A 22,035-nucleotide genomic window follows, 5' to 3' on the forward strand; every position below is an offset into this window, starting at 1 on the left:
TCCTTTGCAATTTTCCTGCCTAACACTTGTAAAATAAATATGAAGATGAATCTTGGCAGATTGCATAATCCTACTTTTGAAGTATGATTTGTAATGGTCACTTGCTAATCCCAATTTCATAGCAATTTTGGGTAGTAATGAAGGAATATGAAATATTGATTACAAGTATTCTACTCACTGTGACTCTAAAATCTTTTAAGACCTGTAAAGTTCAATCAGGAACAGTGCAGATGCAGGAAGGGAATTATGTTTCTCACAAAGTCTAATAATAGGTAACAAGTTAAAGTAGTGATTTGGTTATGTTTAAATAACATAGAATGTAAGAAACATTAGTCTTTGTAGGAGGTAAAAGACATGGAAGATAACAAAAATATGCATTGTTTAGTCCAGCAAATATTAAAGACAATTTAAAATTAAAAGGTCTATTGGGAAACCTGTAGGAAACTTTAACTTACTCTGCGGACGATATATGACATCAAGTCAAACACTGGTCGGGATCTGTCCCATTCTATAACATTGTCCTACTTCAACCCTCCCAGAACTTATCTGCTGCTGAAATCCTCATTCGTTCCTTAACTGGACTTAACTATTCCATTGCACTCCGAGCTGGTCTCCCTCCAAAATGAAGGCATCCAAAGTTCTGCTGCCTCTATATTAATTCATAGCAAATCCTCTTCTCCTGTTACCCCTGTGATCATTGATCCATGTTGGCTCCAGATCGAGCATTATCTTGATATTAAAATTCTCATTTTTATTTCAAATCCCTGCTGGACTTGTTCCTCCCTACTTCTTTCATTTCCACAAAAACCATCAAGACATCTGTGCTCGTCCAATTCTGGTCTGTCATGCATGTCCGACTTTAATAACTCCAGCATTGGTGGCCACACTTTCAGTTGCCTAAGCCCCGAAGTTCTGGAATTCACTTCCTATATATTTCTCCTTTCTACAGTGTTTTCCTCCTTTTAAGGCAAACCTTAAAACTGTCTCTCTTACCAAAATGTTGGTCACCTGACCAAATATCATCATCTGTATTGTGTTCTTCGTATGTTTTCATATTTCATCTTGTAATGCTCCTGTGAATCACTTTTTCGGATGTTTCAGTATGATAAAGATGCTATACAAATATAAGCTGTTGTTGTTGTTTCCCCTTGAACGCATTGATTGTTCAATTGAATTTTTTCCTTAACTATCAAAAGGATTTTATTAATTTAAATGAATTGGATTAAGTCCATGGTAGATGTCACTATGAGGATGCAGACAAGATTTCATAAATTGAATGATCATTTTGCATCACATAAATATCTCTTGCAGCATAGAAGCTAACGATCCCTCAATGTCCTGTCACCAATGACCAAGGAAGAGTGTGAACCCCAAAACATGAAGAATGCTTACCGCCATCTAGTTCAAAGCAGCCTGCTTGATTGGCACTCCATCCACAACCTTCACCATTCAGTGCCTCCACTGATGCACAATCTGTACTATAATATGTTCTGCAGCAACTACCAAGTCTCTTTCAACAGTACTTATCAAATCCACCAGCCCTACCACCAAGAAGGGCAAGGGAAACAGCTGCATGGGAGCACCACTATCTGGAAGTTCCCCTCCAAGTCATGCACCATCCTGACTTGGAACTCCATCACCATTTCTCCACCGCTGGAGCTCCATTTCTAAAAGAGCTGTGGGTGAATCTACATCAACTGGACTACAGCAATTAGGGAAGGTAGTTCATCCTCTTATTCAGGAGTGTAATAAATGCTGGCCGTGCCAGAGATGCTCACATCCCATCAATGATTGCTAAACAGAAGTTACAGATTTAAGCCAATTGGAAGAAGAATCAGAGGCAAGAATCAGGAGAATTATGTTATGGTCAGAATTATTATGCACAATTAGCACTGCAGCCTCAAAGCTCCAGGGTCCCAAGTTCCATTCCACCATCAGACGATTGGAGTTTGCATATTCTCCCTGTGTCTACATGGATTTCCCCAGGGTGCTCTGGGTTTTCCCCACAGTCCAAAGATGTGCAGGTTAGGTGGATTGGCCATACTAAATTACCCATAGTATTCTAGAATATGCAGGCTAGGTAGTTTAGCCATGGGAAATTCAGGGTTACAGGGATATGTTTGTGCAGTGGGTCTGCATGGGATGCTCTTTGGAAGGCTGGTGTAGACTCAATGAGCCAAATGGTCTACTTCCATACTGTAGGGATTCCATGATTCTATGAACTGAAAAGATGTTGCAAGCAAATTTAATAATAAATTTCAAAAGGGATGTGGATGTATCCTTCAAAGATTTAAAAAAATGGAGGAAGCTTAGAGTAATGGCACTCATTGGACACCACAAGTCAATATGATGGACTGAAAATGTGTTGCTGGAAAAGCGCAGCAGGTCAGGCAGCATCCAGGGAACAGGACAATCGACGTTTCGGGCATAAGCCCTTCTTCAGGAATGAGGAAAGTGCCTGACCTGCTGCGCTTTTCCAGCAACACATTTTCAGCTCTGATCTCCAGCATCTGCAGACCTCACTTTCTCCTCCAATATGATGGGCTGATATTGTAACTTTCTGTGACCCCCCGATAGAATTAGTACCATTAGTTTATTCCCTTGTTATCTTTCAAGTGAGCGCTGCTAATGCTTGGTACATGTTTATAGCTAGTATGCACATTCCAACTATTAAAGGTAAGTCCCAGGAAGAAGCTACTGAAATTTGAGTGAACTAAAGGCAGAAGGAGGCAACTATGATGATTACAGAACCATGGGGTGGTGGTTGGTGGTGGGGAGGGAGCCCTCTGCTCCTCCCAGATCCATGAGGAGGTTTTTCTTGGAAATTTTTCAAAAATGTATGTCTTGTCAGCTGCCATTGAGGGTAACAGAAATGGTGTGACAAGAGCAACATCAATATGTATCCCAGTGTGTGTTTCGAACTCATAAATAACTCCAGTGATGCCCCTGCTAATGGTACCTTTGTAAGTGGAAATTTGGATTCATATCAGTCTGTGGTAATACACAAAGATGCTGACGACAAGGAACATCACCATATTTGAAAATTATTTAACACAATATTAGACAAATTGTTAAAATTGCTTTTAGCAGGATGTTTTATTGTTAAAAGAAAATTATTTAAATGACATGTAAGTTGTTTTTTTGCTTAAGCTGAACAAAGCATTGAATTCAATGATTCCTTTCCTTTTTATTTTGGCAGGCCAGGCAGTGTTTTCGTAACACTTTTACTACAGTTCAAGAGAAATGGAAGCACCTCTTTAACAGCAGAAACAGTCAAAAATACATTCCAGCAGAGCCTGACGCAAGTCAGTATGTCCAGTCAATCTGGTTCCTTGAATGGTTTCAGCATAGACTTGACATCTATTCGGTTCGCTGGTATGTTTTCTGCAGTTAATGATGCTTATTCTAACAGATAAAATTGATAATCTGTACTACAATGACATAATACACTGAATATCTACACAACAGGTAGCAGCAGTTGATTTTGTTTTCAAAGCAGTCTTCACAAATAATGGCTGCAAGCAAATGTCAAATTTGGTTAAATTTGTTTCAGATTCTGTAATACTTGAAAGACCAGAAAGTTAGTGTTGTGAAGACATTTAAATCATTAAAGCGGAGTTTTTGTTTTAAGGATGCTATCAGTTCCAAATAATTATTCTTAGTTTTTTTTAAAACATCCCCCCGCGCCCCCCCTCTACCCCGTGGAATGGGAAATCTTGAGTTAAAGAACGATTGATCCCATAGTAGCTCCGCAATCATCTTGTGAGACTGAGATATCATATCAACTGAGAGTCTTTGTGGAAGTATCAGACTCAGGCAATAAGCTACGAGATGAGAAATCTGGGTCTGCTGACCTGTGATTTGATTACCAAAGCTCTGGCAGCCCAGGAATGACTTATATTTCAGTCCTGTGTTGTCCAATGTTTCCATTGCTGTGTTTGCAATTTACATCAATAGAGCAAGAGAAGGGCCCATCTCTTCTGAGTACAGTCCAAAGAGAAAGGTCAGGCATTGAGAATCTGAGGGGTAGCGTGGAGAGGGGGATAAGCTGGGTACCCAAGGGAGGTAGCCAGGGAATATGGGGATCTATTGTGACTGATCTGGGGTCAGCTCTGTAGTTACCCAGATGCTAGACTGGGTTTTAATCTGTTTAACATTGCCTGGGTAACTGTCTGGGTGAGTGTCACAGAACTTTCCAAACTCCAACTCCAACTCAGCGTCAAAACCTTCTATGGGTCCCAGGGAGGTGGAAGATTTTCCACTAGAAATTCAAACTTCTCAGGCAATTCCCAAATTGTGCCATGTGTTAGGACTTCCACGGGCCCAGTGCACACATCAGTCGTACATTTGTTCCAGAGGCTGGAAAACGTCTGCCAAGATATACTTTTAGACCAATGTTTTCAAGCCTTTGCCCAAAAGACGTTTTGGGATCAGAAAGGAATTTCCTACACTGGAACTCCACGATAGCATAAAACTTGATAAAATATGGATTTACCTTAGAACTCTAAAATTTTCAGTAAAATTAAAATTGTGATTGTCATGGTTACAGGACCAAACCTTTAAATAAATGAAGCCCCCCCATTCAACAAATACTCACTTTAACTTTTAAGTGAGTATTTGTTGAATGGGGAGCTTCATTTATTTAAAGGTTTGGTTTTGTGTACTTTGAATCCTGACCTTAAACAAGAGATGAGTCACTGAAGTTGGCTACGAAAAGAATCTTGTTCAGTTTTCCAGTGATCTCGATTTACTGATATTTGTAAAAGACACAATCATGACGTAGCAGGATTAAAGTTTTGATGGCCCTGACAGTAACTTTTCTCACTTTAACTCCCTTCTTTAAAATGTAATTACTTTGTGATGCAAGACAACAAAAGCTATACAAAGAGACGGATTGATTGATTGAAGGGAGCCATTGCATTTTACAGTGTCTACAATTTATGATTTAATAATTTCACAGTACAAATGGCTCTACAGACCTATGATGAGTTGCCTAAATCCCTGAAGTGCTGAAACCGGTTCCATTCCAATTTAGTGGATAATATCAGGAATTGAACACTAATACAATTAGTTTTGCTATGCAGATAAAAAAGAATATTTTGTCTTCAGGTATGCTGAAGGCTTTTTCTGATGGTAAGTATACAGATATAGAACTTTATTCTTAAACTTATCAGCCCATATCTTCTGCCTCCGGATTCTCAGACCAGATGTATGACTAAGGATGTGCTTCCTGACACTATGGTAGTCCTATTCATGAACTTTTTCAGAAACTTGCCAGAAAGCTTCAACTTCCGTGGGCAATTCTGCTTTCCCAGGAGCCTTTGTAAATGTCTCTGACTCTGAATTAGACTGCAACATGTTAGATAAGTTAAAACCTAGTCCATCACCTGGATAATTATACAATTGACACCCCAATCAGCCTCCTAAACCTCCTGTCTCTTTTCTGTGACTGCCCAACAACCTCCTCAACCTGATTTATCTCTCCAGAATATATCTTCAACCATCCATCTAACACCTCAATCCCTAACACATACCCCCTTATTTCCTCACCCATTTACCCACTCATTAGCATTTAAAGGTTGGAACTTTAAATTCACAAATGGCTGATAGAATCATAGAAACCCTACAATACAGATAGAGGCCACTTAGTCCACATTAAGTCTGCACCAGTCCTCTGAAGAACATCCTATCCTATCCCTGTAACCCCTCATTTACCATAGTTAACCCACCCAGCCTACACGTCCCTGGATGGTACAGAGCAATTTAGCACGGTCAATCCGCCTAACCTGCACATCTTTGGGAAGAAACTGGAGGATCCCAAAGAAACCCACATAGACACAGGGAGACCATGCAAGCTCCACACAGACAGTCACCCCAACCTGAAATCAAACCTGGGTTCCTAGTGCTGTGAAGCAGCAGTGCTAACCACTGTGCCACCATGCCATCCCTAAGTACCATGGCAGTACCGTAAAAAGGGAGTGTTTATTTTTTTCTGATGCAAGTCCCCAGCTGATGCCACACTGCACATTTCATTGACAGCCAGCATTGGAAAATCCCTGAAGAAATGTGCAACAGAGGGTGCAGTGGGAGTCCACTCATCATTTCTGCTGCTCAGAAGATTCAGGCCGACATTTCACAGCATTAAGAGAAATCTGTGCTGGAAAAAGAAGTTATTTGAAGATGTTTACGATTAACCTTCTGTGAACAACTGCTTTTTAAAAACTCACTTTGAAGAGAAAAACTCAATTTGAACATTCCTAATTGAGAGTAAACTCAAATAAAAAGAAAGATTGATGAGGTGGAATACATTGAGACAATGAGGTGAAATGGATATCATTGAGACAGTGAAGTGAGGTGAGTTGGATAACATTGAGACAATGAGGTGAGTTGGATAACATTGAGACAGTGAGGTGGGATGGATTAGATTGAGACAGTGAGGTGGGATGGATTAGATTGAGACAGTGAGGTGGGATGGATTAGATTGAGACAGTGAGATGAGATGGATTAGATTGAGACAGTGAGGTGGGATGGATTAGATTGAGACAGTGAGGTGGGATGGATTAGATTGAGACAGTGAGATGAGATGGATTAGATTGAGACAGCGAGGTGGGATGGATTAGATTGAAACAGTGAAGTGAGGTGAGATGGATTAGATTGAGATAGTGAAGTGAGGTGGGATGGATTAGATTGAGACAGTGAGGTGGGATGGATTAGATTGAGACAGTGAGGTGAGATGGATTAGATTGAGACAGTGAGATGAGATGGATTAGATTGAGACAGCGAGGTGGGATGGATTAGATTGAAACAGTGAAGTGAGGTGAGATGGATTACATTGAGACAGTGAAGTGAGGTGGGATGGATTAGATTGAGACAGTGAGGTGAGTTGGATAACATTGAGACAGTGAGGTGGGATGGATTACATTGAGACAGTGAAGTGAGGTGGGATGGATTAGATTGAGACAGTGAGGTGAGTTGGATAACATTGAGACAGTGAGGTGGGATGGATTAGATTGAGACAGTGAGGTGGGATGGATTAGATTGAGACAGTGAGGTGGGATGGATAACATTGAGACAGTGAGGTGGGATGGATTACATTGAGACAGTGAGGTGAGATGGATAACATTGAGACAGTGAGGTGGGATGGATTAGATTGAGACAGTGAGGTGAGATGGATAACATTGAGACAGTGAGGTGGGATGGATTAGATTGAGACAGTGAGGTGAGATGGATAACATTGAGACAGTGAGGTGGGATGGATAACATTGAGACAGTGAGGTGGGATGGATTACATTGAGACAGTGAGGTGGGATGGATTACATTGAGACAGTGAGGTGAGATGGATAACATTGAGACAGTGAGGTGGGATGGATTACATTGAGACAGTGAGGTGAGATGGATAACATTGAGACAGTGAGGTGGGATGGATTAGATTGAGACAGTGAGGTGGGATGGATTAGATTGAGACAGTGAGGTGAGATGGATAACATTGAGACAGTGAGGTGGGATGGATAACATTGAGACAGTGAGGTGGGATGGATTACATTGAGACAGTGAGGTGGGATGGATTACATTGAGACAGTGAGGTGAGATGGATAACATTGAGACAGTGAGGTGGGATGGATTACATTGAGACAGTGAGGTGAGATGGATAACATTGAGACAGTGAGGTGGGATGGATTACATTGAGACAATGAGGTGAGATGGATAACATTGAGACAGTGAGGTGGGATGGATTAGAACATAGAACATAGAAGAATATAGCGCAGTACAGGCCCTTTGGCCCTCGATATTGCGCCGATCCAAGCCCACCTAACCTATACTAACCCACTATCCTCCATATACCTATCCAATGCCCGCTTAAATGCCCATAAAGAGGGAGAGTCCACCACTGCTACTGGCAGGGCATTCCATGAACTTACGACTCGCTGAGTGAAGAACCTACCCCTAACTTCAGTCCTATATCTACCCCCCCTTAATTTAAAGCTATGCCCCCTTGTAATACCCGACTCCATACGCGGGAAAAGGTTCACACTGTCAACCCTATCTAACCCCCTAATCATCTTGTACACCTCAATCAAGTCACCCCTAAACCTTCTTTTCTCTAATGAAAACAGCCCCAAGTGTCTCAGTCTTTCCTCATACGATCTTCCTTCCATACCAGGCAACATCCTGGTAAACCTCCTCTGCACCCGTTCCAGTGCCTCCACATCCTTCCTATAGTATGGCGACCAAAACTGCACACAATATTCCAGATGCGGCCGCACCAGAGTCTTATACAACTGCATCATGACCTCAGGACTCCGGAACTCAATTCCTCTACCAATCAAAGCCAGTACGCCATATGCCTTCCTCACCGCACTATTTACCTGGGTGGCAACTTTCAGAGATCTGTGTACATGGACACCAAGATCCCTCTGCTCATCCACACTACCAAGTATCCGACCATTAGCCCAGTACCCCATCTTTTTGTTATTCTTCCCAAAGTGAATCACCTCACACTTAGCTACATTGAATTCTATTTGCCACCTTTCTGCCCAGCTCTGCAGCTTCTCTATTTCCTGCTGTAACCTGCCACATCCTTCCTCACTGTCAACAACTCCTCGACTTTCGTATCATCCGCAAACTTGCTCACCCAACCTTCTAACCCCTCTTCCAGGTCATTTATAAAAATGACAAACAGCAATGGTCCCAAAACAGATCCTTGCGGAACACCGCTAGTGACGGCACTCCATGAAGAAACTTTGCCATCAACTACTACCCTCTGTCTTCTTCCATCCAGCCAATTCCTAATCCAAACCTCCAACTCACCCTCAATGCCATATCTCCGTATTTTCTGCAGTAGCCTACCATGGGGAACCTTATTAAACGCCTTACTAAAATCCATATATACCACATCTACCGCTTTCCCCTCATCAACCTCCTTCGTCACCTTTTCAAAGAATTCAATAAGGTTTGTGAGGCACGACCTGCCCTTCACAAAACCATGCTGACTATCCTTGATCACATTATTCCTATCCAGATGTGCATAAATCCTATCCCTTACAATTCTCTCTAAGACTTTGCCCACAACAGAAGTGAGACTCACCGGCCTATAGTTACTAGGGTTATCCCTACTCCTCTTTTTGAACAAGGGAACCACATTTGCTATCCTCCAGTCTTCTGGCACTACTCCTGTAGACAAAGAGGACATAAAAATCAAGGCCAATGGCTCTGCAATCTCCTCCCTTGCTTCCCAGAGAATCCTAGGATAAATGCCATCAGGCCCAGGGGACTTATCTATTTTCACCTTTTCCAGGATTTCCAACACCTCTTCTCTACATACCTCAAAGCCATCCATTCTACTTATTTGTGACTCAGTATTCACATCGACGACAATGCCCTGTTCCTGAGTAAATACTGAAGAAAAGTATTCATTCAGTGTCTCCCCAATCTCTTCCGCCTCCACACGCAACTTCCCACTACTATCCTTGACTGGACCTATTCCTACCCTAGTCATTCTTTTATTCCTAACATACCTATAGAAAGCCTTAGGGTTTTCCCTAATCCTACCGACTAAGGACCTTTCATGTCCCCTCCTTGCTGCTCTTAGCTCTCTCTTCAGGTCCTTCCTGGCTACCCTATAACTCTCAATCGCCCCAATTGAACCTTCACGTCTCATCTTGAGATAGGCCGCCCTCTTCCATTTAACAAGGGATTCCAATTCCTTATTAAACCACGGCTCCCTCGCACGACCCTTTCCTCCCTGCCTGACAGGTACATAATTATCAAGGACACTCAATAGTTGCTCCTTGAACAAGTTCCACATATCATTTACACTCTTGCCTTGGAGTCTACTTTTCCAAGCCACACATCCTAAGTCATGCCTCCCGCATCATAATTTCCCTGACCCCAGCTATAACTCTTGCCCTGTAGTACACACTTATCCCTCTCCATCACGAGAGTAAAAACCACCGAATTATGGTCACTATCCCCAAAGTGCTCTCCTACCTCTAATTCTAACACCTGATTAGATTGAGACAGTGAGGTGAGGTGAGTTGGATAACATTGAGACAGTGAGGTGGGATGGATAACATTGAGACAGTGAGGTGGGATGGATTACATTGAGACAGTGAGGTGAGATGGATAACATTGAGACAGTGAGGTGAAATGGATAACATTGAGACAGTGAGGTGAGATGGATAATATGAGGACTGAGGGAGGCTGGAAGAATGCCAGAGAAGATGCAAGCCCACGCCAACAGTGACCTAATAATATATCGTGACAATTAGCAAATTAATTGATTCCTATCCAAAAAAAACGAAACTCAATCCATTTGATACTTTTCTTCTTAAATTAATTTCTTGACACGTAACAATATACCGATTGTCCTATGTTACAGCATCTTAAATACTTTTATGTTTCTGTTTTGTGGTGACGAGTAAGGTAAACACAGTAACATAGACAGCATCTAATCAATGCCTACTGGAGTGTTCACCGGATATTTCCACCATTAAGCAGATCAGCCACTAACTTCTCAAAATCATCATATCACCTGTGTCAATTGTGATAATCGTTTCTACTTCTGTTCATTTCAGAAATCAGTCAGACGGATGCAAAAGTTCTTCTCACCAGTGGTAAGCCATATATTTTGATCACTTCAATTTCAATTAATCTCCAAGTACTGTTTCCAAATAAAATTCATTAATTGTCAACCTCTACTCTTGAATTGCCTGTTTGGGTTTTATGTTACTCCTTTACAGTCAGATTAAATTTTGAGCTCCTTGGAACCCAGATTTTGATGTCCCACTGGTGGAAAAGTTGAAACATTTGTTGCTATCATGTGCCAAGAATGCATTGTAATTTCTGGAGGTCACACATCTGCTGAAAACCAGAAGCTGTATTGCATCTCATTGGATCGTATGCTGAAGTTGCTACTGGAGTTGCTTTGAGCATAGCCTCAAAAAAGGGGGAGCATATTTAGGACTGAGTTGAGGAGGAACTTCTTCACCCAAAGGGTCGTGAATCTGTGGAATTCCCTGCCCAGTGAAGCAGTTGATGCCACCTCGTTGAATGTTTTAAAGGCAAAGATAGATAGGTTTTGGAAGAGTAAAGGAATAAGGGTTATGGTGAGCAGGTCAGTAAATGAAGCTGGGTCCATGAAAAGAACAGCCACAGTCTCACTGAATGGAGATATTAGTGAACTAGATGCATTTTTATGACAATTGATAGTAGCCATTATTGGGCTAGTTTTTTTGTAAGTTCCAGATTTTGTGGAATTACTGAATTCAAATTGCACGATCTACCCTGAGGGGAGTTGAATCCATATCCCTAGAACGTTAGGCTGGGTTTCCTGAATTACTTGTAAAGTGACATTATCACTACACTGCCACCTTTGCTGTGATTGATTAAGTATTTTGTACTATATCTGTTAAAATGTTATTGTTTTTACGTTAACAGTGTCCTTATTACAATATTAATGATTGTGATGTCAAGGATGGACAGGAAGTGCTTTGTTAAATATATAAGAAAGTGAGAAGGCAAAAAGAACATAGGCCCCTGAGAGACTAAGTCTGGGAAAATAATATTGGACAACCAGGAAATGGCACAAACCTTTACCAGTCTTCACAGTAAAAAACACTAATAACACTTCTAAAACTATAAATAATCAAGAGGCAAAAAAGGGTGAGGAAATAAATACAATAACTATTATTAGAGAAGAGGTACCTGATCTATTCATGGGAGAATCTTTGTTCTGTTTGCTTTAGTTTCTACGACAGAAATCATTACATCAAATCCAAGTACCATGGTTGCCACAGACTCTCCTACCACAAGTAAATCAATTGAGATGACTACAAGTAAGATATTTCTTTCTGCCTTATGATATTTCAGTAAGGCTAGCTATGAGAAAGAGAAAAGGACCAGGAAACTGTTGCACAATTTCACAAGGCCCCCAGTATGTTAATGATTAGTTTAACTGATATATTTTTGATAGTCAAGGGATCTGTGATTACCACAACAACAAAGGAGCCATTGTACCACACCCTTCTTAATAGTTGTATGCTTAGCACAATGTCTTTAGTTGCTACTGCCATATTGTCCATGTCAAATACAAAGGCTACTGTGCTATAATGTGGAGGTGCCGGTGTTAGACTGGGGTAGACAAAGTTAAAAATATCACAACACCAGGTTATAATCCAACAGGTTATTTGGAAGTACAAGCTTTCAGAACACTGGTCCTTCATCAGGTAGCTAGCTCTGAAAGCTTGTAATTCCAAATAAACCTGCTGGACTATAACCTGGTGTTGTGTGATTTTTAACCTTAATCTGTTATAGGCACTTCATCACCTTTCATTCGAATGGATGACCACGAGAAAGGAAATTCTTCCAGAGTTATGATATTTTGTAATTTTTCAGATAGTACCTTGGAATTCTGACTTGCAAAAGAAAATTGGACACATGTTGAATGTATCCTTGAAAAATCTTATGGAAAAATTTTGCATGACAAGGAAATTAAAGCAAAACTAAATTTATATGGCATCTTTTACAATCACAGGTCATCCTAAGTGCTTTACAGGCAGGTCTCCAATTTATGAACATCTGACTTACAAATCTGACCAAGATCCCATCATGTCCAGGGGCTTCATTGGTCTTTAACCACATTTATCTCCTTCGTACATTTTCATTATTTTATTTATTTCCTTGCCCTTTTTCACCTTTTAATTATTTATAATTTTAAGAATATTATTAGTGTCTTTTATCATAGAGTTATACAGCATGGAAACAGGCCCTTTGGTCCAACTTATCCAGGCTAACTAGACATCCCAGACTGACCTAGTCACATTTGCCAGCATTTGGCCGAGATCCCTCCAAACCCTCCCTATTCATATACCCATCCAGATGCCTTTTAAACATTGTAATTGTAGCTGCCTTCACCACTTCCTCTGGCATCTCATTCCCTTCATGCGCCACCCTCTGCATGAAAAAATTACTCCTCGGGTCCTTTACAAATTACTGTGAAGACTAATGCTAATATTAATTTTAACAATCCAACTTATGAAAGTTTGCTTGTATTTACAAGTGGCTATTTTAGATTGTACAGTATTGTGTTCAGATTTGCATACAAATTGACTTATGAACATACTCAGAAACGGAACGTGGGGACTATTTTCGCGATTTAGTTCAGTGGTAGTGGTAGTGTAGACCACACAGCAGCTGATTTACATGCAACCAGAAATGTGAGAAGGAGTACATATTTATTTTATATTGTTGATTTTAATTGAGGGATAAATCTCCCCAGCTCTATGAAATAATTTGGTTGCATTTGCATTTCTATCGCCTTTTCTGATTCTGGTATTTACACCTCAACTGTAAACTCTGCATGGATATATAGGGATTCTTGAATACATATGTTTTTAATCATTTTATTTCTCCCTTTCCTAAGAGACAAACATCCAGTTTTGACTAATTCAATCTAATTTGGTTACATAATGGCACATAAAGGTATTATCCTTCCCCTTTAAGTCAGAAGGCCTGGGTTCAGGTCCCACCTCCTCCAGAGCTCTGTCATAACTAGTCTGAACAGGTTGTTAAGGAAAAATGGCTGTAAATAGAATGTAAAGTAAAAACATCAAAGATTTATAAAGCATACTCTCTTTACCCATAATGTGCTTTACATTTAAATTTATAATTGGCTGCACAGTGATTACTGGTGGTGGTTTATAGTTAAATACAAAAAAAAGTTGCAATGGTTTGTGATAGGAAAGTCATTCGATTGTTAGTGAAAACACTTTCAGACGTAAAAGAGGAAAAATGTAAAGCAGACCCATGAGCTGTTGTGGTGCAGTGGTTGTGTCCCTACCTGTGAAGCATATGACCTTTGGAGAGCTTGGCCAATACCCTGCTCAAAGGAAAATGAATCAGACCCTCACCCTATCAACTTTTGGGGCTTTTGTGATACAATGATAGTGTGACTACCTATGAGTTGGGAGATCTGAGCTTAAGACCCATCTGCTCTAGAGGTGTGTAATAACATCGCTGAGCAAGATAGTAATGAAATATTATAAAGCAGACCCAGGGGGCTCTTCAGCACAGTGGTAGTGTTCCTATCTCTGGACCAGGCTGCCCAAGTTCAAGTCCCACTTGCTCCTGAGGGGTGTAATACCATCTCTGAACTGGTTAATGACAAGATATTATGCAGCAGAACCTAGCACGGCGATTTGATGGAGGGAAAATTGTTTAGTTGTTAGTGTTAACACATTTACATACTTTTAAAAATCAAGACCCAGATTTTTAGGCATTTCAAAAATCATTTGTTGTGTTTTTGATTGCACTTCAGGCCTATACGCCTGATGTTTGGGCATCTGGTGGGCAGATCAGAGGACCCCCTTGTGAGTCTGCTGCTGGACCTGGCCAGGCTACCAATAAACAGGTCCAGGCAATGGGCTGTGGAGGGAGTCATATCTGCCAACTGTCTGCCCCTTTTCCTCAGCTACATTTGGCGCTGGGTGTCCTTGGAAGAGGGAGCACATGGTGTCCACCATTACTCTCCATGCCTTTTGAGAGAGGTGACCATTGTGGGGGTACTCCCCCTCCATCTCCATTTTTATCCAGTCCCTTCCCTCTCTCCCTACTCCCATCACTTTGCTCCCCATAATGGGTTTTTGCATGTAAATACCCAATTGGGGACATCAGTGATTTGCTGGTTAATAATGAAAAAAAAGTCAGTGATTTGTTGGTGGATACAAAAAACATTTGATGGTGTGTGACAGCACTGCTGGATATAATTTTAAAAAAGACAAAGCAGACCCAGGGATGAATCTGCAGAACTGACGGTCCCAGGCTGGGACTAGCCTATGTACATCACAACTCTATTCTAGTGTTCTTTTCCGGTCACGTTCCCTGAGTTATTACAGAAACATAAGGACCATCAAAAATACAGAATGCACACTAAAAGGGCAGTAGATTTCTATTCAACAGCAGTAATCAAAAGGGAATTGGATACATAGTTCAAAAGGCAAGATTTGCAAAACCATAGTGTGAGAAACAAAAGCTCACTCACTTCAATAATTTCAGTCCAATACAAGATCTGAATCAGTAGTGTCATTTATTTTACTCTTGCAAGAAGGTGTGGTGTCCACTGTCCACAAGACAGGGACACACACACACTGAATTCAACTAGTACACAACATTTATGTAATTTGGTTCCTATTCCCTCCTCCCATTGCTCCTCCCCTGTTTACATCTCCCACCTCTCTAAGATCGGCGCCCATTACTCTTGTTCATCTCTTGCCTTATCTGGCCTTGTCTGTGACAAAATGCTTATTCTGGTCTCACAAGGCCGTTTGACCACATCCTGCTGTGGGCTATTGTTAAGTATGTCCTCCCTTACTTGTTATGACCTTATGACCTCATGACTTCTTGATTGTGGTTAGTTCTTGTTTTTGCAGAAGCGGGAAACAGATGCTTATAACTACTGTTTGTACAGGCATACCTAGCTTAACCTCCTCCCCTTACAGCACCTTATCTATTTGTCTGTAACATCTATCATTCTTTGCAGGCACATTTCAGCTAATACAAAAACAATTATGTATTTCCTTCACATAGTTTCCATTCTTGTTGTCTCAGTCTTGGCTGAAACAATTATACACTGCCGCGAGTTCATTTACCTTGCATAAGTAAATATGATTGCAGAAGTAACACTACTTTACCTATATCCCACAAAAGGCAAAGAGTTTTAATATGAAGTGGATTTCTGCCAGGAGACTGCTTCAATCTGTTAACTGTTACTGTTAACTGTTAACTGTTGACCTACCAGATTAGAACTGCCATGCCTCATTGAAATATTAATTGTGAACTTCCCAGCTGGAGTGGGTAAGGAGTGGGGCCTTCTTAGTGTCCTGAGGAGGTTTCCCCTGAACTCCAGAGATGTATGCCTATTTCTTCCCAAATTATACACTGTAGGTCTTTTGAAGTCCAAGCTCAACCACAATGGGCCCAGTGGCCTTTTTCTGTGCTAAGATTCTATCATTCAATGTAATTTAAACTTGTTATTCCTCTTTGCACTTGGAAAGACATAATTTCAAAGCTTAAAAATTGCTTGCAAACACAATATGCTTTTCCATGTATCATGATTTCCCTACAATGTGGAAAGAGGCCATTTGGCCCAATAAGTCCACAACAAAGAGCATCCCAGCCAGACCCACTTCCCTACCCTATCCTTGTAACCCTGCATTCCCAAAAGCTAACCCTTCCTGAAGAAGGGCTCATGCCCGAAACGTTGATTCACCTGCTCCTTGGATGCTGCCTGACCTGCTGCGCTTTTCCAGCAACACATTTTCAGCCAAAAGCTAACCCACCTAGCCTGCACATCCATGGACTCTATAGCATGGCTAATCCACCTACCCTGCAAATCTATGTTACTGTGGGAGGAAACCGAAGCACCTGGTGGAAACCCCCACAGATACAGGGAGAACGTGCAAACTTCACACACAGTCACCTGAAGGTATAATCAAACCCAGGTCCCTGGTGCTGTGAATTGCAGTGATAGCCACTGAGCCACTATGCTGCCCCTTTATTTTTAATAAATTGGAATGCTTTGATATTAAGTACACCAAGACCATTTCTACACTAATGTATGTCCAACATTTGAAATAGAATCAAGCTGATCACCACTGACATAGAATGGAGTGATAGGAAAAGAAATAAACCTTCAAAAACTTTTTTAAAAGATAATTCAACTACAAGATTTCTGCTACAACTGGTAAATGATATAAAAATAATTTAATTTCTTGCAATGTTTGCACTGTGTGTGTTTTTGGTGCAGTTTCAAAAGCAGTTGCTGATGTATTTTTTCTTTACTTTTAGATGCAGTTACAACACCCACCACTAAAATCTTAACTTCTACAACCAGAAACGACAGCTCAAGTTCAAGTAAATTCTAATTTACTGCACACTGAATTTCATTAGCAATTTTGAGTCATTTCCACAAATGTTACCAGAATGAGTTTTATTAATGCTTAGATTAAGAAATCTCTTGCAAGATTTAAACTCACAATTTGTTAACACCCACATGTGTCCCATCGAAATATGGCCTCATGCGTTGTAATTCACGTTGTAGGATAAAATGTAACTTTTGTTAACTTATGCTGTGCAAATAATCTTCCTCCAAAACAAAAAGGAGACTGACCACTATCTTATCCAAGTAATGCTTCCTCCACGAAATATTTTCTCAGTTTGTTTAATGATCAGGTCAGGTCTCTGTTCATGTAATTAAATCCTTCCCAATGCCTTTTGTCTGAAGCAAGGATCAACACCAGTTAGTTTTTATTTCATTCTACATTTAATAAGTAAAAAGAAGAATTTTCTGCCAGCATTTCGGGCAGCAACAAACAGCCTGTGGTATAATTTGTACCTTTTTTCTGTAATTGATGTTTAAGGGTCTATTTACTGCTGGGTAGAACTCTCAGAACTAAACTTAGGCATTGTTTTTCTTTCCGTCATGCTGAAGAGAGCAATGACATAATTTAGTGACCATTGGCTCTTAGGTAATTATATGAACAAGGAACAACAGAAGGTCACTTGGCCCTTCAAACCTGCTCTGCTATCCAATAAGGTCATGGCTGATCTGATTTTAACCTCAACTCTACATTCCTGCATATCCCCAATAATCTTTCATCCTTTTGATGGTCAAGAATCTATCCACCTCTGCCTTAAAAATTCCGCATTCACTGCCGATAGAGGAAGGAAATTTCAAGGAAGCACAAACCTCTAGAAGGAAAATGCTTCCTCATTTCTGTTTTAAATAGGTGATGCCTTATTTTAAATGTATGACTCAGAGTTTGAGATTCTTCCATAAGAGTAAGCTTCTTTTCAACATTCACCTGGTCAAGTCCCCTAAGGATCTTATATGTGTTTTAATTATGTCACCTCTGTCTCTTCTAAATGCCAGAGGATAGCCTGTATAGCCTTTCGTCATAAGGCAATCCGTTCATTTCAGATAATAGTCTGTAAACCTTCTCTGAATTCCTTCCAAAGTACTAGCATTCTTTGATTAGTACTGTGACCAACACGTCACACATTGCAATAGATATGGTCACACCAATGCCCTGTATAACAGAAGTATAACCTCCCTACTCTTGCACATAATTTCCCTCACAGTAAAACATAGTATTCATCAGCTTTCCTGATTACTTGCTGTACCTGCATATTATCCTTCTGAGATGTATGCACTGGGACACACAGACCTTTCTGTATTTCATCTCTCTGCAACCTCTCATGTGTAGATAAAATGCTTCTTTTTTATTTTTGCTGCCAATTATTAATTCCCTTTTTTTAGTGGAGTCACCCATTTAACACAAGGTGAGGCTTTGATTTTCCTCTTTGAGGGTCATGACTCTTTGGAACTCACTTTGTGAAAAGTTGGTCGATGCAAAGTCCTTAATATTTTTAAGGCAGAGGTGGATAGATTCTTGTTAAGCAAGGCATGAAAGGTTATCAAGGTTAGTAAGGAAGGCGGGGTTGTGTTACAATCTGATCAGCCAGAGTCTTATAGAATTGCCAGGCAGGTTCAAGAGGCCGAATGGTTTGCTGTTAATTTGTATGAACATATGTACTTTGTATAACCAATGCTCACATTGTTAAATCTTTTCTTTATAAAATTTGAATAGAAATTCTTACTATCTATTTTTATACTTCTAGCTAGTTTTCTCTCATACTCTAATTTTTCCTTTCTTATTAATCTTTTCATCATTCTTTGCAATTTTCTTTTCTTGACCATGGGGAATTGGATTTCTTTTTAAAAGTTAGTAGTCTTAAGGAAACTGTAATAATTTTTTGTTTAAGGGGAAGGTTCAAAACCCTATTCTTAAAGTACAAAGAACAATACAGCACAGGAACAGGCCTTTTGGCCTCCAATACCAGATATCCCAACCCAATCTAGTCCCACCTGCCAGCACCCGGCCCATATTCCTCCAAACCTTTCCTATTCATATACCCATCCAGATGTATTTTAAATGCTGTAATTGTACTAGCCTCCACCGCTTCCTCTAGCAGCTCATTCCATACATGTACCACCCCCTGCATGAAATATTTGCCCCTTAGATCTCTTTTATATCTTTCCCCGTTCACCCTAAACCTATGCTCTCTAGTTCTGAACTCCCACGCCCCAGGGAAAAGACTTTGTCTATTTATCCTATCCATGCCCCTCATGATTTTATAAGCTTCTATATGGTCACCCCTCAGCCTCCGATGCTCCAGGGAAAACATCCCTAGCCTATTCAACCTCTCCCTATAGTTCAAATTCCCCAACCCTGGCAACACTCACCACCCTTTGTATGAAAAACGTGCCTCACACATCTCTTTTAAACTCACCCACCCCCCACCCCCCCGCCACACCTTGAACTTGTGACCCCTAGTAATTGCCCTCTCCACCTTGGGAAAAAGCCCCATACTTTCCATTCTATTCATGCCATTCTTATAAACTTCTTTGAGGTTGCCTCTCAACCTGCAAACCAGTGAAAACAAACCCTATCTATCCAATCTTTCTTCATAGATAAAATTCCCCATACCAGGCAACATCCTGATAAACCTGTTCTGTACCCTCTCCAAAATATCCCCATCCTTCTGGTAGTTTGGTGACCAGAACTGTATGCAATATTCCAGGTGTGGCCTAACTAATGTTCTATAAAACTGCAGCATAACTTGTCTATCCTTATACTCATTACCCCTTCCAATGAAGACAAGTATGCCATATGCCATTTTTTTTAAACTACCTTATCTTTGTGCGCTACCACCTTCAGTAATCTGTGGCCCTGCACACCCAGATTTCTCTGTATATCAATTCTCCTAAGGGTTTTGCCATCCACAGTTTAATTTCCACTTGTACTTGACCTCGCAAAATGCATCATTTCACATTTGTCCGGATTAAACTCCATCTTCTATTTTTCTGCTCATGCCTCCAATTGATCTGTATCCTGCTGTAGCTTCTGATAATCCTCATCATTGTCTGGAGCTCCACTAATCTTTGTATCATCAGCTAACTTACTAACTAAACCAGCTACATTTTCCTGCAGTAATTTATGTAGATCATGAACAGCAGAGGTCCCAACAATCATCCCTGCGGAACATCATTAGTCATGACCCTCCATTCTGAAAAGCATTCTTGCACTGCTACCCTCTGTTTCCTATGACTAAGCCAGTTCTGTGTCCATCTTGCCACTCACCCCGATACCATGTGACCTCACCTTTTCTACCAGTCTGCCATGAGGTACCTTATCAAGGGCTTTACTGAAGTCCATATAGACTAATTCAACCACTTATCCTTCATCAATCATCTTTATCACCTCTTCAAAATCTCAATAAAGTTAATGAGGTATGACATCCCCCACACAAAACCAGGCTGTCTGTCATTATTAAGTACATTTATTTCTAAACGCAAATTGATCTTGCCCCTGAGAATCTTTTCCAATAATTTCCCTACCACCAACATGGGACACACTGGCCTGTAATTTCCAGGATTCTCCCTGACATCTTTCTTAAAAGATGGGACAACATTGGCTATTTCCCAGTCCTCTGAGACCTTACCTCTGGCCAAAGAGGATACAAAGATGTCTGTCAATGCTCCAGCAATTTGTTCTCTTGCCTCCCTTAATATTCTAGGATAGATCCAAACAGGACTGGGGGGGGAGTTATCTACCTTAATACTTTCCAAGATGAGCAATACCTCTTCCTTTTTAACTGCAACTTGGCTTAGAAACTCGACACTCCCTTCCCTGAGATCAACTTCTACCAATTCCTTCACTTTGGTGAATACCCCAACACAAAGAATTCATTTAGGACCTCACTGACTTCTTATGGCTCCACACACAGATTCCTTCCTTTGTCCTTGAGTGAGCCAATCCTTTCCCTGGATACCCTCTTGGTTTTTATATATGCATAAAAAGCCTTGCGAATTTCCTTAATTCTGTTTGCTAATGCCTTTACATGTCTCCTTTTAGCCCTTCTAATTCCTTGTTCAAGTTATTTGATAGATAAGCAATAGTTCAACCTACTTTTTTTCTTTTGAATTACTGTTTTGAATCAATGTATCAGACTCTAAGCATTTCTGTATGTTGCACAGCCTGTGGCTCCAGACCTGCATTCTTCAATAGGATTGTTGGTGGGACAAACTCTGTGAATGGTGAATGGCCTTGGCAGGTTAGCCTCCAAATCGGATCACATGTCTGTGGTGCCTCCATCATCTCGGACAGATGGCTCATCAGTGCAGCTCACTGTTTTCAGGAGTAAGCCCATTATTGATTTTTCATTTGTACAGTTTAATAGGAGACGTGACAACTTTTGTTAACTTTTCTCTTTGAACTTTGCATTTCAAATAATACTGATACAAAGATCTGCATGAAAGCCTGCAGATTAAGCCTTCAGATTTTGGCATTGAAGGTAGCAATAGAGAATGGACAAGAAATTGACTCAAGGTTTGGAAATTGCAAGTCCTTATCAGAGAAGCCATGATGGAGTGAGAGAAAAGGGAAGATCTGGGCACTGCACAGACTGGTTTAGAGATGCTTACTCTTTGAAATTGAAGTGAACTCCTTGGATTCAGAAACTCAATGCACACTGGCCTTAATTAATTAATGGTACTATATCCAGAAAGGTGATTGAGTCAGGAGAGGCTGCGTAGCTACTAGAAATTGAATTGCACAAAACGTGTGAATGCATAGAGCAATGTGCAACTAACTTGAATTTTAATGCATGAGGGAATGAATAGCATATCTATTCCATGCAAGATATCAATGAGGCTCACAATGAATTTTAAAAAAAACATAAATGGTTTTAGTAGACTCAGGGTTAAACTGTCCAAAATTTAAGACTGATGTCTGGAAGTCCTTGTTCACAAAAAAGATTAATTAACAAATGGGACCAGGTTTCAAGTAGGGTAATGGAAATGAATTGCTCAAGAAACTGGAGGACCATAGGATGCTTCTTGATAGTTGAATTAAGGGGCTACACTGCCTTCCTCACTTCTCTCTATTCTAGGTAATCTAGAACCATGAAATAATTACT

General features: G+C 40.5%; 1 protein-coding gene across 3 annotated transcripts in view; it reads left to right on the forward strand.

Annotated features, from left to right (window-relative positions):
• The window catches only part of LOC122558334 (transmembrane protease serine 11C-like), a 48,551-nt gene that overhangs the window by 11,151 nt on the left and 15,365 nt on the right, over positions 1-22,035 (forward strand). For 2 of the 3 annotated variants that reach the window (XM_087995112.1, XM_087995118.1), the window contains 5 exons: positions 3,200-3,375; positions 10,575-10,613; positions 11,745-11,834; positions 16,843-16,908; positions 21,095-21,257. In XM_087995112.1, the coding sequence (XP_087851238.1) occupies positions 3,200-3,375; positions 10,575-10,613; positions 11,745-11,834; positions 16,843-16,908; positions 21,095-21,257 (534 nt within the window). The remainder of the gene's footprint in view (positions 1-3,199; positions 3,376-10,574; positions 10,614-11,744; positions 11,835-16,842; positions 16,909-21,094; positions 21,258-22,035) is intronic. The other variant, XM_087995121.1, reaches the window with a different exon arrangement.

This window comes from Chiloscyllium plagiosum, unplaced genomic scaffold (assembly GCF_037043375.1).
Source record: "Chiloscyllium plagiosum isolate Xiang-an unplaced genomic scaffold, Cpla_swu_hap1 HiC_scaffold_2, whole genome shotgun sequence".
NCBI classification, from domain to species: domain Eukaryota; kingdom Metazoa; phylum Chordata; class Chondrichthyes; order Orectolobiformes; family Hemiscylliidae; genus Chiloscyllium; species Chiloscyllium plagiosum.